The sequence below is a fragment of the Parasteatoda tepidariorum genome, chromosome 5, assembly GCF_043381705.1.
Source record: "Parasteatoda tepidariorum isolate YZ-2023 chromosome 5, CAS_Ptep_4.0, whole genome shotgun sequence".
Taxonomy (NCBI): Eukaryota; Metazoa; Arthropoda; class Arachnida; order Araneae; family Theridiidae; genus Parasteatoda; species Parasteatoda tepidariorum.
This window is the reverse complement of record NC_092208.1, coordinates 5382229-5406113: the sequence shown is the minus strand read 5'-3', so window position 1 is coordinate 5406113 and position 23885 is coordinate 5382229. Positions and strand designations below refer to the sequence as shown.

The following is a 23885-nucleotide window of genomic DNA, read 5'->3' as shown; positions in this document are numbered from 1 at the left end:
GATTCAAATTTTATTTATTATTTCAATGAATGAGATTGTTCGAATGAAAAGTTTCTAAAAAAGAACTATTACTTATACTTGTGTCGAGAAACCTTCCAAAGAAAGTTTTCGTATTGTACTTTCGCAGACTTTAAAAAAACCATCCAAAATCATGGTCTTATGCTCGTTTATTTGCTTTCCTTTAAATGAGGCCCTTTGCAAAATATTTTCGTATTATTTATTAATATTTTCGCTGAAAAGGTTAATATTTGCTTTATTTTGTTTCCATTGAAAAAGGTTTTCGCTTAATATTTCTTCTAATCTAATCATGACAGCAAACAAAAATGCAAAAAATAAGGTTTACAATTTGCTTGTTTTTTAACCTAAATAATAATATTTTTAAAAAAAGATTTAAAAATCATTTAGCTTTCCTTTAAGGTGGAAAGGTTGGAAATTGCAATATTTTTACGTCATTGAAAAAAGGTTTTTACCGCAAACCTTTTCGTAACAATGAAAGTAAAGTTAAAACTCAAGGTTGTCATAATGTCACATGCTTTCTGGGAGGAAATTTATCACTTTTTTGGCAATCCTCATTTGGCCATTTTCCACTTGTTTATTACTGTTTGTTCTTGTTGCAAGCTGCGCACAACCTTACGTTAATGTTAGCACCTTTATCATTGTAAACACAAATATTGTTAGCATTGTAAACATAAGTAATAAGTAATCAAATACTACGTTTGCAAAATCTCAAAACACAATGATCACGTTGTGAGTCAAATGGCTTTAAAATACACTGGAAACAGTAACCCGGAAATGTAGGCGGAACAGAACTTGCAGCATTTCCAGTATAGAAAACACCATCCATATGGAACTGAAAAATACATCAAACATAGTTCTAAGGAAAAGCATCATGGAAATTTTAAAAAATATTTTTCTAAAATAAAAAGGGAAAGTATCATAGTATATTCCTGTACAACTGAAAAGGGGAGGAGAGGGAAGGGAGAAGGGCCAAAGGTATAAAACCGGTCTCTCCCCAGATGGCGTATTCGAGCTTCAAATTATGTTTATATGTATATGCGTCAATTTAGATTCGATATTCAAATGTTATATCCACTATATTTAACTATGTCAACCTATGTATATATATTTCAAATTATGTTTTTATTTATATGTGTAAATTTAGTTTCGATATTCAAATGTTTATTTACCCAAGCAAAGCGCTTGTAATTTTGTATTAGCTACCACATCGACTGCTAAATTCAAAATTTTATCACTTTAAACTTATGTAAATTTCTAGATTTATGGGATAGGGGCCGCTGCGCAGCCCAGGTGCCCAATTGTTTATAAATAAAGTAAGTAAGTGAGTGGCGTATTCGAGCGCTGCGATCGCCAATACAATTTCGGCTGCCAAAACAACTCTGAACGGAAAATTAATAGTTTAGCTTCTACTAACTGCAACTTTACTTCTTGGGCAACAGTTCATATTCTAAACATAACAAGCAAGAAATGGCCGCTCGCAATCGTCGTGTCGTGGAACCTGATTTATCAAATGTTGAATTTGATACAAGTGAAGATGTTGAAATTATTCCCACTTTCGATGCAATTGGTCTTAGGGAAGATTTACTTCGTGGTATCTATGCATATGGTAACATGAAAACTCATTATTTTTTCTTCCCAATTAGTCACACTCGTCTTACTAAACGATTTTATCCTTAAAGCGCTCTTTTAGAAAACAACTATGTTTTTAATTGTTTGCACTTTTCTGATACATTTTTTACTCTGTTTCAAAGAGTTAATTAATATTGCCATCGATAAAACTAAATGAAATTTGAACCCTCAATAATCATAGCACAGACTGTCCCTAAGATGCAAGTCTATTATTATGGATGATTTCAGCACTATATGATTGCCGTTTTTGAGACACTTATTTTGGGTTTTGAGTATTATTCACTCTGTATTATTCCCTCTGACTGATTCCATATCTTTCATATTTCTACCAGATTTTCAAGTAACTGTGAACTTAATGAAAATGTATTCTAGTGTTTGATAATGGAAAAGAAATCTATTTATACATTTTATATTGCCTGTTCTGGATTTTAAACAATGTTTACATAATAATGTATTTCTATATTATGCAATAAATCTTAAGTTGAAGTAATTTTATTTACATGAAGTTCTGGTTATTGGTTTGCTACTTTTTTTAATTTCGTTATTCCAAAATATTAAGAATATTTCATGGTACAGTTTTTCCTAACTTTTTTGTACACATAGGATTTAGTGATATTGAGGGGATTACACAATCTAATATTTCTTTATGATATGCATTTGTAGTCTATCTACCACTACAAAAATATCAATTCAATAGTTTAAGACATGTTAACTCGAGTTTATGTTAGGGTACCTTTTCATAGATAATTGTAGGTATTGTCGATAACTTCTTTCCCCACATTGGTGACCGGATGTGATGTAAGCATGCCCACCTTGGCAGAAACGCCTACTTCGATGGATCATCCACGTTGAACAGTTGACTTGCTACTCATGACTGTGGCATATTCAGTCTCCATCACGCACAACATATACACTCTACTGCTAAAGGCAACACACGAGCTACTCTGTGTATTTAACAGAAAGCACTTAAATTTGTATTGTCTTATGTTAAAAAGATTATTAAGAAGATTTAAAAGAATATTAAAAAGATTTTTCTTTAAAAGAAGATGTCTAATGTACAAAACTGCTAATGTTTATCTTTAAAAATGTCTAATTTTTAGTATAATCTATACTATACACTAAATTTGGTTATAAATAAATTTCTTAATAATATCACTGCAGATTTTCAATAACACATGAAAATGAATACATAATATTACAAAAGATGTGAGCTTTCAAAAGTACAAGATTTTGGTTACTATTCAAAATATAAGTGTTTCTTCAAAATTTTAAATTTATTTTTTCTAGAACATATTTAGAAACACTCCCAGAAGCAGAAAGTGCCTAAAACTGTGACGTACGTCGCAGAACAAACGAAGTCCTGCAGAACAATTTGTATCTTGAATAAGAGACACAAATTTCAGCACATTTATCAGTAATCTCCCTCTTCCGTATTGTTGCCATTCTGAGGAGGAAATTATTGAATTAGGTTATGGATATAACTTCTTTATAATATGGGTGTATCAGTTTTAAGCATACAGCAGGAGAAGTCGATCACTATTTTTATCAAGAGAGCTTCTAAAGCAAGCCGTAAAAGAATTAAATTCAGAGATTTCCAATTTCGTAAAGTTTATGACTTTTATATTTTCCATTCCCATTTCAGAAGCAATTTGTGAATCGTTGGGATCCACGATTAACAGAATTGTTTGTAAAAGACCAGATGCTTTCGATGGAGATGAAGAAGTTGTTGGAAAAACAGACCAACGAATGTTTGTGTTTGCAAATGATGCACCATCTGGGCACTTGTCCCTTCGAAAGATTTTTAAGGCAGCCCTTATTTTAATGTTCGGACCTTCATATCATATGCATTTTATTAACAATTCATTCTCATCATCGTCATTAACAAAATTTTGTGCTTCAAGAGTGATTGAAAAAGTAACAAATCAAAAATGTTTGCCTTGGTTTAAAAATAATGTATTGTATCTGTGTGTAATCCTGTATTTTAATAAANTTGACAGTGAGGTTTTTGACGTGACGGTTTAAACCATGGTTTAAACTGTCACATGTCAAAAACCTGCCTACCCTGGCTATAATTAATGAGTAAAAAAAAATTCAGCTTTAGTTATGTTTTTGCTAAATATTTATTTTTGGTTAGAAGTTTTTAAATTTTTTGGACATTTCAAAGAAATGTCATTTGTGTGCCAGAGAAATCATTTCCCCTATTTTGTATCTAAAAAAATCTTAATATGTTTTCATTTTCTATAAATAAGTTCTGAGTCATTTGCTAAAGGTGCAGAAAATTCTGTAACTTTTGTGTCGTTCAAAATTCATTGCTGATCCTCAAAAAGAATATTTTGATAAATTATTATTACAACCACTAAATAATTGTTATAATCATTACATTTTTTCATTTATATATCAAATTATTAATCTGCAAAACTTTTTTTTATATACGTATCTTTTCACATTACTTCTAGTAATTGAACAAATTTATAAAAACTTTGCTTCAAGTAGTGACAGTATAAAGGGGTTTGCCTAGGTTTTTTTTAAATGTAACCTATTTTATGAAAATTTAGACATAATTTGTCATGGTAAAATAAGAAAATATTTTCAAAAATTGTCTTTGCAAATAAAAATCATTCATGAATGGTAAATTTCTATTTATATTTGTCCCATATGTTCAAAAACAATTTTGCTATTGTAAAATTTTGTGCTTAAAATTTTATCCAAATTTAAAAATCATTGTCTGTAGTTAAATTTGAACCTGAATTTATTGAAAACACCCATTTAACAGTACTAGCACTAAAAGTTTTTTTCATTATGAGAACATTTTTGACTAGGTCATGCATAAATCTATATTTTCGACTTTCATTGCCTTTAAAGGCTATAGTTTATTCAATAGAGGTGAAAACATAGTTGTTTGTGTAAATGTAAACTGTTTTTTATTTCCAATGCAATTATTATAAATATTTTTTTGAAAGATGATGGATTTTAAGGAGAAATATTTTTATAGAACGTTTTTAACATGTATCTGAGTTGTTGATGCAATCTTTGTGGCTTTTTTGACAGAGTTGGCAAGGTTTGCGACAGAATGGATTAATCTACGGTTTAAACGTCCTGTCCAAAACCTATTCACTCTAATTATGTCACAATTATAAAATAAATATTGTAAAAAATTAAATTTTAATTTTTCAACAAGAAGCAAAAAGAAGACAAGTTTGTGTTTAGTTAAAAAAGTTTATAATTATTTTTAATGTTGCATTATTTATTCGTATTTAAGGGATAAGGTATTCACTTTTGTTGTTCAGTGATTTGCTGAGCTTCAAAAGCTATAAATCTTTTCCTATTAAATTATTTTCCTTTAATAAGTTATAGCAAATTGTATAAAAGGTATCAAATATTTATTAATATATGTAATTATTATAAATACAATGGTTACACTTATAGAATTTTTACCTTTTACCAATGTTCAAGGTTTTGGACACTTTAAAACCCAAGTGCCTTGTCCAAACCCCCAACCAACACCTATGTGAATTGTTAAATTATGTTATTATATGAATTGTTTGAATGACATATTAAATTAAAACCTAATATACATTTTCTTATAATGATAGGATTTGAGAAACCATCAGCAATTCAACAAAGATCAATCAAGCCTGTTATGAAAGGAAGAGATGTCATTGCTCAGTAAGATATTTATTAATACATAGCACGCATGGTTGCATTCAGTGTTTTTTGTATTATTTTTCAATTTCTAAAAACCTGCATGTGATTTTTCTGTGCAGAATTCTATGAATCTCAAAACCATAAGTTCGCAAAACTCTGCAAATCAAAACTTAAAATCCGACGAAGTTTTGAAACTTTCTACCAAGACGTTTACATACATGTTATTCTTCCGCCAGTTTTACTCTTTTGGTTTGGTAAATTTTTGCCATTTTGAGCGTTTGCAATTGCACTGAACTAATACCGCAATTCTTGTTTACGTGATTTTAATATCAAACATCAATTTTGTATTTACCTTATTTAAAAGTTGCACATAAGAATTGTGCATCATGATTCCCATTTACATGGTTTATAAATTCAATGTCGAGATTCATATTCGCACATTTTTAAAATTCAGCATTTATATTTATGTTCCTGCGGTTGTAAACTTAAAACATTTACTTTCATATTTATATATGATTTAATACACATTGCAATTCATATGCACACAATCTAAAAATTATGCATCCTGATTTGTCTTTACACGATCTATAAATTCAATATTGCAATTCATATTCACATGATTTTAAAATCCAATATTGCAATTCTAGTAAGAAGTAGGTTTTTTTCTTGAATTAGTTATGGTAAATTTGTGATATGCTTCATTAATAGGTAATTTGACTATTAATGTTAGTTCAAAAACAATGTTACATATGAAACATGTATGGTATATAAATTGATATCAATCTTATACACATAAATTTTTCAGGGTTTTTCACTTTCTGTCACAATTATTCCTGGTATATAACATATGATATTTATATTTAAAGTTAAAGGTAAAAAAAAAAACATGAAAAGGAATATAATAAGGATAAGGATTTATAAAAAGGGAAGAAAAATTATTAATATGAGATATTTATAAAAAAAAATTTCTTTCTCACTTTTCATTAATCGTTTTTATATTATTTTCCATGTTTTCTATAGTACATCTACAACTTATTTTATGAGTTCCATTATTTTTCTTAATATTTTTCGTTTTTCTTTTTATCATTTTTGTTTTTATTGTGCTATACATATGTGTATATAGTGTATGTATATATATATATGACTAATTATATTTTACATAATGAGTATACAAGGGTCTATTTAGAAAACGGACCCTTCACAAAATAATTTATCTTTTAATCAGACCTTTCACAAATTTGTTTATTTTCATTATTGTTTTGTTCGTCGAATAAACCCTTCCCGGGGTGTCGGTTCGAGACAAACTAAGTTTCCCTAAGTTTCAATTCCAAATGTAGTATTCTAAGAAAATATTCTTACTTTTATAAACATCGTCAGTGCATTCTTATTAATATTCAATCATAATTTTTTTTTTTTTTTTGTAAATAAATAATTGATCCATTTATGTTTATTCTTAAAATTAATTAATTGAATATTTGTGTAAATAAAAATTAATTTCTGGCAATTTTTTAAATAAAATATTATAAAATGTATGAATTGTTTAAGTTTACTTAATGTGTAACACCTTAAATGTGATACCTTACTTAGTTGTGTTATTTAAAATATGTCAATTGAAATTATTAAAAATGTGAGTGATTTTGTTTCCACATTATTCGTCCAATATGAATATTCTGTGTTGAGCAGTATAGGCTAAATACAGGGTATCCGCGCAACTGAAAAGTCATGAAAAATCATGGAAAGTCATGAATTTCAGTATTGAACAAAATTTGTCATGAAATGTCATGATTTTTGCTATTTTTTTAAAAAAATCATGGAAAGTCATGAATTTAGGTCTCCCAGTGTTGCAAGTGCTGTGCCGATTCGTGCCAATTTTGGAAACCTGCGCCTACATGCTCCAAATTGAACTGGTAGGCTTAAATTGCCCCTATCTGCTCCAAAAGGGATATTTTTCCCTGGGTATCGCCAAGTTACAATTTTGCGGCAACCAAGCTACTGCCATGTGATGGGTTGCTCTGGATTCAGTGGGAAGGATTCTTGCACTCTCATGTGCAACTCTGCTTCATTTTGCAAGATATTCTCAATTTCAGGTTTCATTTTCCACTCTCCGAAATGGAACCGAAACTTCCCTCGAATTTTTGGGGACCAACTAAACATTGCCAAATTTTAATAGCAAAAGAAAGTTTTATTTCTCTTGTTAATTTTATCGTTATTGAAGTGCCGTCGTCTTCGTCAATGGCAAGCTAATGGCCTTCTTGCTCTATTCTATTTATAGAATAGTACCCATGATCTTGGAATTAACTTGGGGACCATTCACTAAGTACATGTTTTCATGTTGCTCCTCAGAGCAGNTTATGTCCTGTTGTTATTTTATCAAAAGACAGATGAATAAATGTTTTTTGTGCAGTATTTAAACTTGATGTATTATGGTAAAGCTTCCTTAGATAGTTTACATATGTCGAGGGGGGTATTGCGTATGTTAGGTATTTCAGTCAAAAAATTTTCAGTCTTGGCCTTTTTTCCAACTTGCACCCATGCCCCGGGTGAAAGAACGTGACTTAACGCTTATTTTACATTCACAAATTATGAAAAGTTTTTTTTTAAAAAAACAGGACCTTTCCCAAAACGTCTGGACAGACCCCTGGTGTATGTATGTATTTTCTAAATCAATTATTAATAAAAGAGGAAAAAAATTTCTAAGAAGTATGTTTTGTTTCTTTTAATGTCGAAACTTAATGCTGGACCACTAATGTTTATATAAAAATTATGATATTAGCCACCAACATGACTAAATGGATCATGGTATTTGACAATAAGTCATTTAATGAAATTTTAATCATGTTATTGGGAAGAAAAAAAATTTATTTAGGTAATTACAATGTCATAGTTTTCAGCAACAATTTTTATTATTTACGCTACTAAAAAATGTTGTATCTTCAAAGCAATTTTTCTTAAAGAATGATTAGATATTATTTTAACTCTTTGTTATAATATTTAGAGCTCAATCTGGTACTGGGAAAACAGCTACTTTTTCCATAGGAGTTCTCCAAATGCTGGAAACAGAAATGAGGGAAACACAAGTTCTTATCCTATCACCTACCAGGGAGTTGGCTGTTCAAATTCAAAAGGTTGAATTTTTATAATTTTCACATTTGAACTTGTATTGTAGTATCTATAAAAAAAAAACATATTGCTTGTGAACTTATTTTGTTAAATTTAATTTTAATCGTGATTGTTTATTGTATGCTTGATTATTGTGTTTGTTATCATGGATCTGTTTAAAAGAAATTTGAGTCTGTTAACGGACCCTTCACAAAATATCTTTCCATAAAAATGGTCCCTTCACAAAATACTTTATCTTTTAATTGGACCCTTGACAAATATAAAGAAAGACTAGAGACGAACTAAGTTTTCAAAGTTTCCCTTAGTCTAAACTCCAAATGTAGTATTCTGAGAAAATATAACAAATATCGCGTGTACATTCTTATTGATATTAATAGATAATTTTTTATTGTGAATAAATAATTGATCATTTTATATTTATTCATAAAACTATGTAAATAAAAATTATTTTCTGGCAATTTTTTAAATGAAGTATTATAAATGTAAGAATTGTTTAAATTTACTTAATGTGTAACAAATTAAAACAGGGTAACCTGAAAAATACAGGGAATTTAAAAAACACCTGAAATAACGGGGAATTTGGAGTTTTTCTTTAGAATCTGGGAAAATACTGGGAATTTTGTTTCTTATTTTTGTCTTTTAAAAAAATTGTGACAACTCAAAGCTCAATCTATGGAATGTATAAGGATGATATTTCAGCTATACTAAACTATTTCATTTACTATAACATTATTTAAGTATGTTCAGCTGTTCCTTTTTTTCTCTATGTGTTTCCAGCAATTTAAACTAGTATCAGGATGCGTAGCGTTTGTGAAAAGTACTTAAAGGTGCTTTTTGGTGGATTTCGTTTTTAAAAGCTTTTAAAGGTGCTTTTTTCAGCTGGCGTTTTTAAAAAGTGCTTTTTTTTCACGAATAATTTTTTTTTCCCTTCAGTGACATCTGGCAGATCCCCTGCATTTCACGAAAAATGGGGTGTTTGCTACGTAATCATTCACACGGACTTCATGTCGTACCCACGTTATGACTTGCGCATACGCGCACACTCGAAACTGAAACCCGAGTNTTTTGTGACTGATTTTGTTTCCATTAATCGTCTGAAATGAATATTGTGTGTTGAGCAGTATAGGCAAAATACCAAATATTTGTATGTTGCCTATCTAATTTAGTAGCAGCAGCAATTGTTAAGCAGAAACTTGTATCTTTTTACAATTTTAAAACTTCTTTGAAAGGTTTTTTTAGCAATTTTTGCAATGGCAACCCTATTTGCACAAATTCATTCCCTGGTTGAAAGAATGCGACTTAATGTTTATTTTATGTTCACAAATTATGAGTAGTTTCTTCACAATTTCACTAAATGTCTGGAAAGACCCCTGGTTATAGTTTGTCTATGGAAAGAACTACCCCCAACACAAAGTTGGAGGCTCTCTGTTGCTATAGAAACACAGGGTGCATAGTGTTTTTAAAAAGTACTTAAAGATGCAGATGCTTATTTTTGATTTAAGTTTCTTAAAAGCCTTAAAGGTGTTTTTTTTTATTCAGGGTTTGTAAAAAAGTGCTTAGTTTTCTATATTTTAAATAGAGATATTTTTTTCTTTGCCATGTCGATTGTCGTTTTAAATTACGAAAAATGCATAATTTTCTTTGCAATATTTACCAGAAACTAGTTATTTTATCATGCTTATGTACAGTTGTTTAAAATGTTTTTGAATTTTATTGATTTTATGCTTATAAATTAAGAACTTTAAATGATAGGGGGGAAAAAAATTTATGAATGCACAGGTCGTAATTATGAATTTTTTTTGTGTGTTTAAAAAGTACTTAAAAGGTGCTTATTTTTTGTTGAAAAATCTTGCTACATGCCCTGAAACAAGAATAGCGCATTTCAGGGAGGGTAGCTTTGCTAGCACAATATACTGGAGACAAAGATTCCTGTTGTAACATGAATATTTTTAATGCTGACCCATGTCAAAACCTTATGTGATAGTTACTTTTATGCTTAGTTAGTTATTAGTTTACTTAACTTATGTGGCAGTTAGTTTTCTTTCCACATTTGTGTAAAAAGGTTGGCCTTCCAGATTGTAAATAATAAAATGCATCTTGATACAATGAGATGATGAGATATGATATGATAATAAAATTGTGAATAATAAGATAATAAAATGCATATTGATTGTGGGAAAAATAAGATTACATTTAGTGATCTTTATTTATCTCAGAACATTGATTGGATTTTTGATGTTAAAGACTAGTTTTTGACTTTGCTTATTAATAGACTGTCACAAACTTGAAGGCAAGTTATCTTCCTGTCACTGGGAACATTCTATTTCAAGTCGAGCTGCATAAATTTTGCTAAATGAAAGGGTTGTAACTAGTGTCTAGAGTTATTTTGTGATATTTAAGATTAATATATTGTAATATTTAACAGTTAATTAGGTATAATTGCTCACAGAAATTTTTATAATTAAGGTTTTGTTTTTGCAGAAAGTTTTTCATTTTATCTAATTCTGTCATAGAGAATGATTTCAGTAACTTAATCAATGTGCACTTCATTAAACGTCATACACTTCATTAAGCATTTAGAAGATTGATAAATAATTAAAATAGTCTTTCTCAAAGCCATTTTTTTGATTTAATCCTTTCCATAAGATTCACTAATTAGCGTAACAAGCTTTTACAATCAGAAAATTTCCTTTTCGAAATAGACTTCATTTTCCATTTTTTTCCCCCAATTTAATTACAGATCTAGCAGCATGTGCAAAAAATAGGAATATTTACTAATATCAACCCTACTTTCTTTTCTTTCTTTTTTTTTAAAAAATTATTACATAAAGTTGTGTATCTACGACTACAAAAGTATAATTCCAATTCATTGGTATATAAGACATGTTAAGTCAATTCTATTGTGGGGTACCTTTTCATATATGAAGGTTGACATGGTCGTTAATAACTTTCCCCACAATGATATATCCTGCTGCATTGATTTGTAGAATTTTGAATACAATGTGTGGAATAAGAACTGAAATAACTGTTTTATGAGCAGGTTATATTAGCCCTTGGAGATTACATGAATGTTCAGTGTCATGCTTGTATTGGAGGAACAAATTTGGGAGAAGACATCAGAAAATTAGATTATGGACAGCATGTGGTTTCTGGTACACCTGGAAGGGTATTTGGTATGTATCATTAGTTTTTCATTATCCTGAATTCTTGTGTGTGTGTTTATGTATATATAACAGAAACTGAACTGGGAATTTGACTTTCTAATGACAAAGATCTGTGTTTTTTTTTTTTTCTTTAGTTTTTTTAAAGGGTGTTTCACCCTGCCATATTTTTATATCGCAGATACGACCTGCTTCATTCTTTTTTTATTTTATATATGTCATGTGCCCATAACTTAAGTCTAACAGAATCACTGATAACACATGCAATAGGATCTGTTTATGCGATAACTAAAGAAAAAATATAAAAATTAAGCCAAAAATGAAATGCAGAGAAGCCCCCTTATTCCCATTTATATTTTTGATTTCAAAAAGCTTAATGTATTGTTTAACAAGATTAATAAAACATGTAAACTTTTGAACTTAACTAGTTCTTTAATCGCATTTTGTAAATAATTTTAAAAACTATAACATAGAGTTGGTGGTGATCTGATTTAATTTTAAAAAAGTTAGAGAAATTATGTCTTAATTTACTCACATTAACTTATTTTTGCATATATATTTGCAGAAATATTTTAAAATTACCAGGGTGGCCACCCACCTGGAAAACCTTGAATACCTGGAATTATCAGGGAATTTTTTTTATACCTAAAAAAACCTGGAAAAGTCAGGGAAATTTAGATAAAACCCTGAAAAAATCAGGGAATTTTAAAGAGAAGCTGGAATTTTTTTTAGATTATCTTAATTTAAAATATTTTATGATCCGTTAAACTGACTTTTTTTATATAGAAATTTATTGCCAAACAGTTGAAATATCAACTTAGCAATATTTTGCATGCATCAAAATTCGCTCCATTATTCCCTGTTAAACTAGAATGCCACATAAAACCCGTGATTGCTAAATGAATGGAGAAACCTTTTTGGAGACAGTTTAGGAAAGGCAAAGATTGCGGTGGGAATTGAAGAGGAGTTAAGATATTTGCTTCTGTTTATAAAAGTAGCATTTGTTTCACTTCTAAACCGTGGGTTGAATCCATTTATTGCTTGTTCCGATGCTTTAAGTTTTTTTCTTTCTTCTGACTAAATGGTTAAGAATGTTTTAGTACTTTTAATTTCATAAAATTCACCACAAATTGGTTGGTCATAATTTAATAGATTTTATGTTATACTCTTTTTCTAAAAGATTTTGTACGCCCATCCAAATCTGTGAATTATTTTTTCTCAGCAAAGTCAATCAAATGACATATTTTCTTACAATCACCAACATCATTGTTTGTCAACAAATTGTACAATTTTTTAAAAAAGGTTCTTTTAAGGATGAACCATATGTTAACATGGTTATATTAACATTTTGTTGCTAAATATTTGATTTTTAATTCAAAATTTGACAATCTGTAGTGATAACAATGTCGAATGTTTGTTAATGTTACTCTTTTTCCAGAGATGATTTCCTGAACTGTTTCTCCTTTTACCTTGAGAAGCTGGTAAAAATTAGGGAATGTATGGGAAACATGTTAAATGTTGTATAAACAGAGGATATAAAAAATTTTATTCATACGTGTTTATTAGGAAGAAGGAATGAAACTGTCTTTTTTTTTTTTTTTTTTTTTTTTTCATTGTGCAGGTTTCTAGTTGTAAAAGCAAGCAAAAAAAAATTAACTGATCTAAGCTAAAAAAATCATTTAGTTAGATAGGAATTCTTTAAATATTTTAATTTCGAATTAGAAAAGAATAAAATATAAAGAATTTATCTAGTTTTTTTCTATGAGATATGTAATAAGAAATTTGACAATTTTGCCTTTGTGACATTAGTTTTTTAATACTGCTTATCGTGCTTGAAAACAACATTATTTAAACATTTGACTCTAGATATTAGTTTAAGGAAAATATGATCAGTGAACTTTACGAAGAGTACTGTTTGGATTAAATATAAATAAAATAAATAATAAAATATAAATAAATATAATGTAATAAATAAAATGTAAATAAGTATAAAAAGTTATTCATGCATAATCACCTGAGATTATTGTTTCTCTTTAATTATTTTTTTGTTTAATGAAAATTAGGGATGCAGCAAATATTTGCTTACTATTCGGCATTTGGCCTGTTTGCCGAATGTTCGACCAAGTATTTATTGACAAAGTTTTAATAGATTAAATAGAGTTATCTAAAATAGTATTTTAATTATGCATTATCAGATATAGTCTTTACACATCTTTGTTAAGTTTTTATATTCATGTGCTTGCAAAATTATGTTGTGGAAGATAAATGGAGAAGCAAAATTTCTATTTTAAGAATCTAGATTGTTTTGATTATATCACAGCATTTTATGATTTTATTCTTTTATTTTTACTTTTTTCTAGTATGGTAAGACATATAGCTGGTAACAAAAAAAATGCTGTGATGTTCAGCCTTAAAGTTATATTTTGAGAAATTAGAATGCTTTTTTTTGCCTTTTTTTGTTAACTTTTTATCAAAGTTTTTATTATGATACAGCATTTTTTAAAGAGTGTTTCTGAAGAACGTTATTTTTGATCGCCACTACTTGAAAATGTGTTAAATGTGTGTGTTTCTATGTAGCTTTTTCTTTTTTAAAAAACTTGGGTTTTTTATATCAAGAGTTTTATTATGGTGGAGCAATTAAGAGAGTTTCTATTAGACTTATTTCTTTCTTTCTACCCTTTTTTTAAAATAAAAAAAAAATACATTATAATTGGAAAACAGATGTTCAGTTTAAAATTTGATAGTCCATCAGTTTAGTTTAATTATAATAGATTTTTATTTTTTGCTTCGCTTCTGTGTATAATTTTTTGTGGGCATTTTTAAAAGCTTTTCTGGTAGACTTTTCTTTTAAAGTTTTATGTTTACTTTTTTAATCGGGAAATACTATTTTCAGCATTAAAGTTTTGTCTTAAAAATTAAGATACTATTTTTTGCTTATTCTCTGTTTCTTTTTTTCTTCAACTTCACAACTTCAGTTTTTTTTCTAGCTATTAGTTAGTTTTTATTTATCTTAAATATTTCTAATAGATAACTTTTATAATTTTTTCTCCTTACCCCACACTAATAATATAGCTGAGTTTTGATTAATTTTCAAAAATATCTAAACTTATTTATATATAAAAAAAAAATAACATACATGTTGAAAAAAAAAATTTGAAGAAAAATGCTACTATTCGGCCACCAAATATTTGGTATTCAGACGATTTGTTTAGCCGACTATACGGTATTCAGCAATTCTGCTAAATCACTGTTCATTACATCCCTAATGAAAATATATTAAACAATACTTGTCAAAGTTTTTTCGTAGTCTCTCTGTATTTGCCATTCGGTGTACTTTGTGCAGAAATTACATTCACATTAAACTTTTTTTACTCAATCAAAACAATATATTTTACATGCTAAGCGTATTTTCTCCACATCCAACTTGTACCAAAACGTTAAAAATTCAAAAAAAAATAAAATCTTGCTAAGTTCAAATAAATGTACTTTAATTATTTTTTCATTATGATATATTAATAAAATATAATTTTAAATAAAATACTTTACGATTTTAGTACTTTTGTTGTTTCCATCCTATACTTTATGAAGAAAAAAAATACGTTAACCTTGAAATTTTAAGATTTTTACCTGGAAAAATCAGGAAAATTTGAAACCTGATTTGAGTGGCCACCCTAATTACGGATCACATACATTTATTTAAAGTAACACGGATTCACATTAGCAATTTTACTTATGATTGGTATTATTTTCATGGAAAATTTATTTTTTCATTCAGTTACTTTTAAAATCAAAGCATTTATCGAAACAATAGAAAATTAAATTTATTACAAGATTTTTTTTTTTTGTTAAATGATTTTTAAAAAAAACATTGGCTTAAACTTGCCAACTTTGAATGTATTTATTTATATAAAAATAAGTTCCTATGTGAGGCCTAGACAAATGCTTGCACCTAGATATATTTCCATGTAGAGAGTTTTTAAAAAGTACTTAAAGGTGCTTTTTCATTGGGTGCTTTTGAACAATGCTTATTTTTTCCTTTTTGAAAATTAGATTTTTTCTTTACCATGTCGATTTTGCCTGCTCTTCAGATTGTTCTATTCAACATTTTCACAATTCATTCAGCCACAATCTATTTCAGCGTAGCGTCGTTTCATAGCGTATGAAAGCGAGTGTATCTAAACCTTTCTGTGAAGAACGTCTGAACTAATTTTTTTCTTTTTCGTTGTTTCAGTTATATAGACGTAGATCAGATCAAAGATTTCTGTTGTATATTTAAAATATGCACATGTATGAAAGTATTTTTCATGTTTTCGCTTTATTTCATGAGGTTTTTGTAGTGTACTACAACTACAAAAATATAATTCCACTTCACTAATATATAAGACGTGTTAACTCAATTCTATGGTGGGATACCTTTTCATAGATGAAGGTTGTCTCTGCCTATAACTACTCTCTCCCCACATTGGTGACCCAGACGTGATTTGAACACGCAACCTTCTGGTATGGGGAGATAAAAGTTATCGGCAGTGTCCAAAGGTGCCCCACCCTAGAATTGAGTTAGCGTGTCCTATATATTAGGAATTGAAATTATATTTTTGTAGTAATAGTACACTACAGTTTTTAAGATTATCCTAGGGGGGTTTTTTTATCAGCGGATAATCGACGTCCTACTGTAATTTCTTTAACACTGTGATATTTTAAGATCTTAGCTTTGTATTAAATGCTTGTTTCATCACCATTTCAGATATGATCAGAAGAAGGAATTTAAGAACAAGATCTATAAAAATGCTTGTACTGGACGAAGCCGATGAAATGTTAAATAAAGGTAGAAAGATAAATTCCTTATTAGGTTAAAGAACTATTGATTTTACATGCATGAAAATTGTGTCTTAATAGTATTATATCTTTGAATGCAGGATTTAAGGATCAAATTTACGACGTGTATCGATATCTGCCACCCTGTACGCAAGTTGTTTTGATATCTGCCACACTTCCTCATGAGATTTTAGAAATGACCAACAAGTTTATGACAGATCCCATCAGGATATTAGTCAAACGGTAACAATGAAAATATTTAAATTACTTTCTATTTATGAAAATATTTCAATTACTTCCTATTATATATATTCCATTACCTTCTATCCCCAGTGTCCTCTCAATAAAACTCATATATTGGAGTTTTTTTTCCCTGTTGTTACAACAGCTATTAATATATTTACACTATATAGCTATTAATATATTTTACACATTTTTGAATATTTTTTTCTCAAATTATCCTAACATTTATTTCTAAAAATACTTCAATTACTTTGTATCCTCAGTGTCCTCCCAAAAGAACATAATAGGATTATTTTAAACCTAAAATGCCCAATTAAAACTAGTATAGTTAACCCAATATAGCTCGTTCAAGAGCACAGTAATTGTTGTTTCCTCTTAATATATTGTGTCTAATAAATATGTACAGGGAGAGCACAGCATAGTGCATAGCGTTTTTAAAAAGCACTTAAAGGTGCATATTTTACATTTTTGTTTTTAAAAGCCCTTTTTACATTGAATGTTTTTTTAAAAGGTGCTTAATTTTTCCCTTTTCCAAAATGAGATTTTTTTTTTTCTTTACCATGTCGATTTTTGACATGCGTTAATCAAAGGCGTGCTTTTCACCTTTGTTCAACGTTTTCACTGTACATTCAACCACAATTTATTTCGGAATTTATCTAATTTTATTGAATGTTTCTATCTCTCTTTGTGCTGTCCTCTGTTGTGTGTGTGAATGTGGCCCACCCTATAAACGAGCTTGTGTGGGTAATGTTGCCCGCCTCCGTGACTCTGGTTCTCAGGTGCTCACTGGGTAATGCAAAATGAGTAATAATTCCAGCATTTTCATGGGCAAAAATTAAAATTCAGTGCCTGGCATTGGAAAAAAAATAATAAAATTTATTTCGGTATACTGTCGGTCCGTGGCGTATGAAAGCGTCAAACATTTTACATGTTTGATTAAATACTTTCGAGTCGGCATGTGCGTCTACTGAGCTCGGTTCAGCAAGATTATTGCACTCTCATGTGCAACTGCTGCATTTTGCAGGATATTCTCCATTTCAGGCTTCATTTTCCACCCTCCAATATCAAACCGGAAAATTTCTTGATCATTTCATAATGGCTAATATAATCAGGAATAGAGTTCTTTGTCAGTTACTAGTTATTTTATCATGATCATATAAAGTCTTTGAAAATTATTTTGCATTTTGTTGAAGTATATAGTGCTTAAAAATAATTTTTGAGTGCTTAAAAATTACTTATTTTTTGTTGAAAGATTTGGCTATGCACCCTGCACAGTGAATTTTCTTTCCAGATTTGAGTGGCAACTCTGATTATAGATTTAGAAAATTATTTCATTATATTTAAAATATTAACACCCAATTAAAGGTTAAGTTTTATTACTAGGTTAAGTATTTTTTTTTTTTTTTTTTAAAAAAAGGGTTTTTTCAGCCCTGACTTGTCTTATGTGCTGTCCTAAATTTTATTTGTTTCTGTAATTGTGTAGTTTGTCTATAGAAAAAACTCCCCTCACCACAAGGTCTAAGGTTGTCGTCTGCTATGGAAACAAGAAATAGTGCATTTCAAAGAATGGAGCTTCTCTATACCCTTATTTCCTTTATTTTGCTGACCAGAGCCAAAAGCTTACTTAGATATTGCCACTTGAAATAACCACACCTTGAATGTACCATCAATGAAATGCCTTGTAACCATAGACAGACTATGTGTTCCATTTTTAATTTTATCGATAAAAACAATTAAATTAATTTCACCTTGGATACGTACGTATGAGCAAGCTGAAGTAATTGTATCATTTATGTATATGTTCCAAATTATAATTGTTTCAAAAATATACACCAGATATTGCAGGCTAATAATTAGAAATTCCAGCTTTTTTGCAATGAGCCTGGTTGATTGGTAAATTGTTTGCTTCAGTCAACTTTTCAGGCTTATTGCAATGAATATTCTTTAAATCTTTTTATGTTATAGTTTCATATGAATACTTTTTGTTTTTAATTAGAAGCATTTTTTTTTTCTTAGTGATGAATTGACGCTGGAGGGTATTAAGCAGTTTTTTGTGGCTGTTGAACGCGAAGAGTGGAAGTTGGACACACTGTGCGATTTGTACGACACTCTGACAATCACCCAGGCTGTTATTTTTTGCAACACAAAAAGGAAGGTGAGAATTTCATGAAATGAAGTCAACTTCAAATGACTGTATTTTGTTGAAGAACATTTTTTTAATATAAATGTCTTTAGGTTGACTGGCTGACAGAGAAAATGAGGGAAGCTAATTTCACTGTATCCTCAATGCATGGTGACATGCCTCAAAAGGAGAGAGACGCCATTATGAAGGAATTCCGTTCTGGATCAACGTAAGTGCCATATTTATGTTCTACTATGTTAGAGCCTGGATTATCCACAGTAGTGCAGTAATCCACTTAAATGTGCTTATTTTCGTTTTTTAAAAGCCCTTAAAGGTGCTTTTTTTATTGGGTGTTTTAAAAAATCATTCAGCCACAATCTATTTTGGTGTCCCATCAGTCCATAACATATGAAAGCCCCTATCCTTTTACATGTTTGAAATACTTGCAAGTGCGCGTGTGCATCTACTTAGCTGGTTTCGGCGAGATTATTGCACTCTCTTGTGCAACTCTGTTGCATTCTGCAAGATATTCTCAATTTCAGGTTTCATTCAAACCAAATGCATTTCCGCTTACCATTGCTCTGTAACATATTAAAGTGTCAATCATTTCACATGTGTGATGAAATGCTTGCAGGTCTGCATGTGCAAATACTGAATTGGATTCAGTGTGGATTATTCTTGCACTACCATGTGCAACTCTGCTGAATTTTGCAAGAGATTCTCAATTTCAGGCTTCATTTTCCTTCCTCTGAAATCAAACGAAAAAATCTATATATTTTTATGGTGCATAATGTAATCAAGAAAAAGCGTTCTATGTCAGAAACTATTTATTTTATCATGATCATGTAAGGTTTTTGAAAATTATTTTGCATTTTGTTTATGAATATAGTGCTTAAAAATATTTTCAAGTGCTTAAAAGGTGCCTATTTTTTGTTGAAGGATTTAGTTACGCACCCTGTGCAGATTATTAGCAAGTTCTGTGAGCAGATCTAAAATGATACAGGGATGCCACTCCACATGAAATTTAAAAATCTCCTATAATAACGATGAATTTTGAGTTTTTCCTTACAAACTGGGTAAATACAGGAAATTTTATTTCTTAGCTGTTCCTTCATTTTTATTTTCCCAGAAATTAAAACTATTACAGCTAGAATAATTTTGGTCACTCAAAAGTAGAGTGATTGTCTGTTTCCTCTTAATATATTGCATATGTACAGGGAAAACACAGGGAATTTTTTTTCCTTCCAGATTTGCGTTGCAACCCAGAGATATTAATCACTATTGTTGGTACTTCTATGAATGTACTGTGTACTATTTTTTCTTTATCATTCATTGTTTCGGTGATTGAGAAAGAATTCTGTTTAATGTTTAAAATATATAAACATATATGAATACATTTTAAAATAATTTTTCCTGTTTCTGCCGTATATTTTGAGTTTTCTTGCCATTCAATTCTGTGCATAATCAGGGCTCTACTGAACTTCTACTTGATTTTGTAATTCAATAGGCTCAACTGCCTAACAGATTACTATTGGGTGCATAACGTTTTTAAAAAGTGCCTAAAGATGCTTATTTTTGATTTACATTTTTTAAAAGCTCTTAAAGGTGCTTTATTTATTTGGGATTTGTAAAAAGTGCCTAATTTTCTTTCTTAAAAAGATTTTTTCTTTGCCATATCGATTGTCGTCAAAAATGGAAGAAAAAGCAAAAAACAAGATTATATAAAGTTTTTGAAACTGTTTTTGCATTTTGTTTCTAAATTTAGAACTTTAAACGATGGAAAAAATATTTTTTATTACTGCACATATCCTAATTATGATTATTATTTTTTTGGGGGGGGAGTGATTAAAAATATTTTTTGAGTACTTAAAAGGTACTTTTTTTTTTTTTTTTTTTTTTTTTTTTTTTTTTTTTTTTTTTTTTTTGAAAAATCTGACTTCTCAACTTTGTGCTATGTATTCGGTATTTATATTGTTTGGAGATAATTATCTATTCCTCTACTCTAGATAACAATCTACTGTTCTGTCATAAAATTCTTTCGTGATTTTGTAACTTTCTGCTTTTTTTTTTTTTTTTTTTACTGTGTTGGTTTATCAACTAAGTTTCCACCATTTTCATAAATTTTAACTTTTGATTTGTCCTTAAATGTTTTTGGCATAATTTTACAAAACTAAACATTATCTACTGGAATCTGTTCAGATTATTAAAATGAATATAAAGTTGAGAAGAGTGAGCATTTTCATCACCTAAAGCCACAAAGACTGCTCATGCCATTTCTGTTTATTATGTAGAGAGTACCGTTGCCATACCCTCCAACTTATGAGGATTTTGAAAATAATTCTTTCTAGTGGTAGCGAACCAAAGTAGAAATTATTTAAAGCAAATGGATCTCTCATAAAACTTTTATCAGAACTTAAGAATCTAGCCATATGGCCTGCACTTTTATAAGTAATAGTGGACAAGTTACGCTATAATTAATTTTTTTTAAATATTAAGACATTAATTTTGCTACCGTCTGAAAAGAAGATTTCTGAAACTACGGAAATTCCGTAGCAGTTGGAGGGTATGCGTTGCTTTAAAAAAAACACATTCATGATTGGTGTGCTAAGATAACACAGAAACATTTTGATCTCTGAGCACGCCTTCTTCTGGTTGTCCAGTTGAGTTCATTAAAGAGCAATTAAATCATTATTCATTCTCTTTTTTTTGTTGCATAATTTATGTGCATAAAAATTTTTTAAAAAGTGTATTCATGATCGTAACCAATTGAATTGTGTTTTGTAATTAAAAATGTGCTTTTTCGTCTTTCAGGCGTGTTCTCATCACAACAGATGTGTGGGCAAGAGGAATTGATGTTCAACAAGTATCTCTTGTTATCAACTATGACCTTCCAAACAACAGAGAATTGTATATACACAGGTAACATTTTTAAATATGTTGGGTGAGCCCTATGGCATGGAGCTCCAAATTCCTTCAACTTTTAATATCCAAACCATGGGCTCCTAGCGTGGGCAGTAAAGACTTTTAGGGGGTGTTGTGTGTCAAGGGAAAAAGTTTAGGTATTTGAGAAGTATTAGTAATTTCTAGAGACATAAATGAACAATAGATGAAATTAGTGCTGAGTACAGGGGTGTGTAACCTGCAGTTCATGGACCATGTGCTGACTGTTGATGTGTAACCGGCTAGAGCTTCTGATCACTCTCAATTTTTGTCATATTTTTTCCCGAAAGATATTACTTTTTTATTCTTTCTATTATCACAGACTATGTTGATTTGATATTTTGTTTGTAATTATCGGTGTAATTGCCCTAATTTGAATTGACATGTTGCCACCAAAATAAACAGACATCTTAAATAAGGTTAAATTAGAGAAATTTTTACTTTAATATTTGGTAATTATTGCTTTCATTAGCCTGATTGAAAGTTATGCTTAAAAAAACGGGGCCGTCTTAGTAGCAAGCAGGGCCCCTGTAATATGTGAAACTGTTTAAAATCAAACTTAAAAAAATAGTGAGTGGAGTCCCTCCTTGCAGAAGAAGTTAAACTTCGCAACCTGCGACGTTAATTGTAGAAGAATTAGCAGTCGTAGAAGGATCACGAGTTCTGTACAATGACTTTTTCCTGCTCCATTCGCTTCCGTGCTCTGTAATCAGGGTAATATTGTGCAATTTTCCCTCGTGGACCTCTTGAACCAGTGGAAGTGCTTGTGGTTGCCTCATCGTCTCGCCATGGAAAATGTATTTGTATTAATAATGATGTGAATGCGTCATAACGTAATTTCAAAAGAGAAAACCTAACAATCAATTGATATTCACTAGAGACGTACCTTGACATAACCTTAAATCCGTCGCATTGTCCGGGAGATTGTTTTCACTCATTTTTTACAATTGTTATCCACTAAATTTTAAAATAAAAAATACTACCCTATTAAATTATATGTGTATCAAAACAAACTAAAAAAATATTTATAGGAAAGCAATACTTTTATGACTTTTATTATTTTTATGCTAGTGAGAACCAAAACAATATGGAAATGAATGAGGGAAAACTGGATCCTACCACGTGATTTCCCGGCCAATAAAAATGTAGCGTTAAACGTTTACCGCAACCTCGTTGGGAGTCGCATAAGAAGTATAACTTCAAAAAATATTCACATACATAAAACAAAGCATTTTTCAGAAATGCTATCATTTTTAACAAATTTAAATACATTTTTATCACCCAAAATACTCAATGCACATAAAATAAAGCGTCATTTTTAAAAAAAAAAAAAAAAAAAAAAAAAANAAAAAAAAAAAAAAAAAAAAAAAAAAAAAAAAAAAAAAAAAAAAAATATGCTAACCAGTTGCAATCTTCAAATAATAAAATAGTTTTCAAAACCAGGAAGCTAATTAAAATGAAATTAAAAAAAGGGTATAACAAAATAAAAAAAATTAGAAGGTACGAATTATTTCATCACACTAGTCGGGCATAACCAGTTTAAACAGGGTGGCCACCCACCTGGAATTATCAGGGAATTTTTTTATACTGGAAAAAACCTGGAAATATCAGGGAAATTTAGATAAAAACCTGGAAAAATCAGGGAATTTTAAAGAAAAACTGGAAATTTTTTTCTTTGATAATTTTTTTAATTTTACTAATTTAAATTATTTGCTAATTTTCTTAATTTAAATTATTTCGTCCATTATCCCATTTTTTTTAAACGGCAAACAGTTGAAATATCATCAACTTTGCTTGCATCATGCTTGATACTTTGCTTGCATCAAAACTTGCTCCATTACAGTGTTAAGCTGGAAGGCCACATAAAATTCTCCCACTGTTGCTAAACGAATGTAGAAACCTTTGACCGCTATGGGACTGTGCAATTTAGATAAGATTCTGGTGGAGGTGGAAAAAGGGATTAGGATATTAGCTTCTGTTTTTAAATTCTGTCCTTGGGCTGAATCCATTTATGGCTCAAGTTTGTTCTGATGCTTTGGTGGTAATTTTTTTTTTCTATTTTGACAAAATGTTTTTATATTTTTAACTTCATAAAATTCTCCAAAAATTAGTTGGTTATAATTTAATAATAATAGATTTTGTATTGCACTCTTTTTCTGAAAGCTTTTCTACTCCCATTCAAAGAAATCTGT

At 29.6% G+C, this 23885-nt stretch overlaps 1 protein-coding gene across 1 annotated transcript in view; it reads left to right on the top strand.

The window, feature by feature from the left end:
- The first annotated feature begins 1340 nt into the window (after nucleotides 1-1340).
- Nucleotides 1341-23885, top strand: part of LOC107439726 (eukaryotic initiation factor 4A-III) — a 27298-nt gene continuing 4753 nt past the window's right edge. The window contains exons 1-9 of the mRNA XM_043056116.2: nucleotides 1341-1624; nucleotides 5241-5313; nucleotides 8288-8417; nucleotides 11453-11585; nucleotides 16318-16398; nucleotides 16490-16631; nucleotides 18648-18786; nucleotides 18867-18982; nucleotides 21565-21672. Of these exons, the coding sequence (XP_042912050.1) occupies nucleotides 1486-1624; nucleotides 5241-5313; nucleotides 8288-8417; nucleotides 11453-11585; nucleotides 16318-16398; nucleotides 16490-16631; nucleotides 18648-18786; nucleotides 18867-18982; nucleotides 21565-21672 (1061 nt within the window). The 5' untranslated portion in view covers nucleotides 1341-1485. The remainder of the gene's footprint in view (nucleotides 1625-5240; nucleotides 5314-8287; nucleotides 8418-11452; nucleotides 11586-16317; nucleotides 16399-16489; nucleotides 16632-18647; nucleotides 18787-18866; nucleotides 18983-21564; nucleotides 21673-23885) is intronic.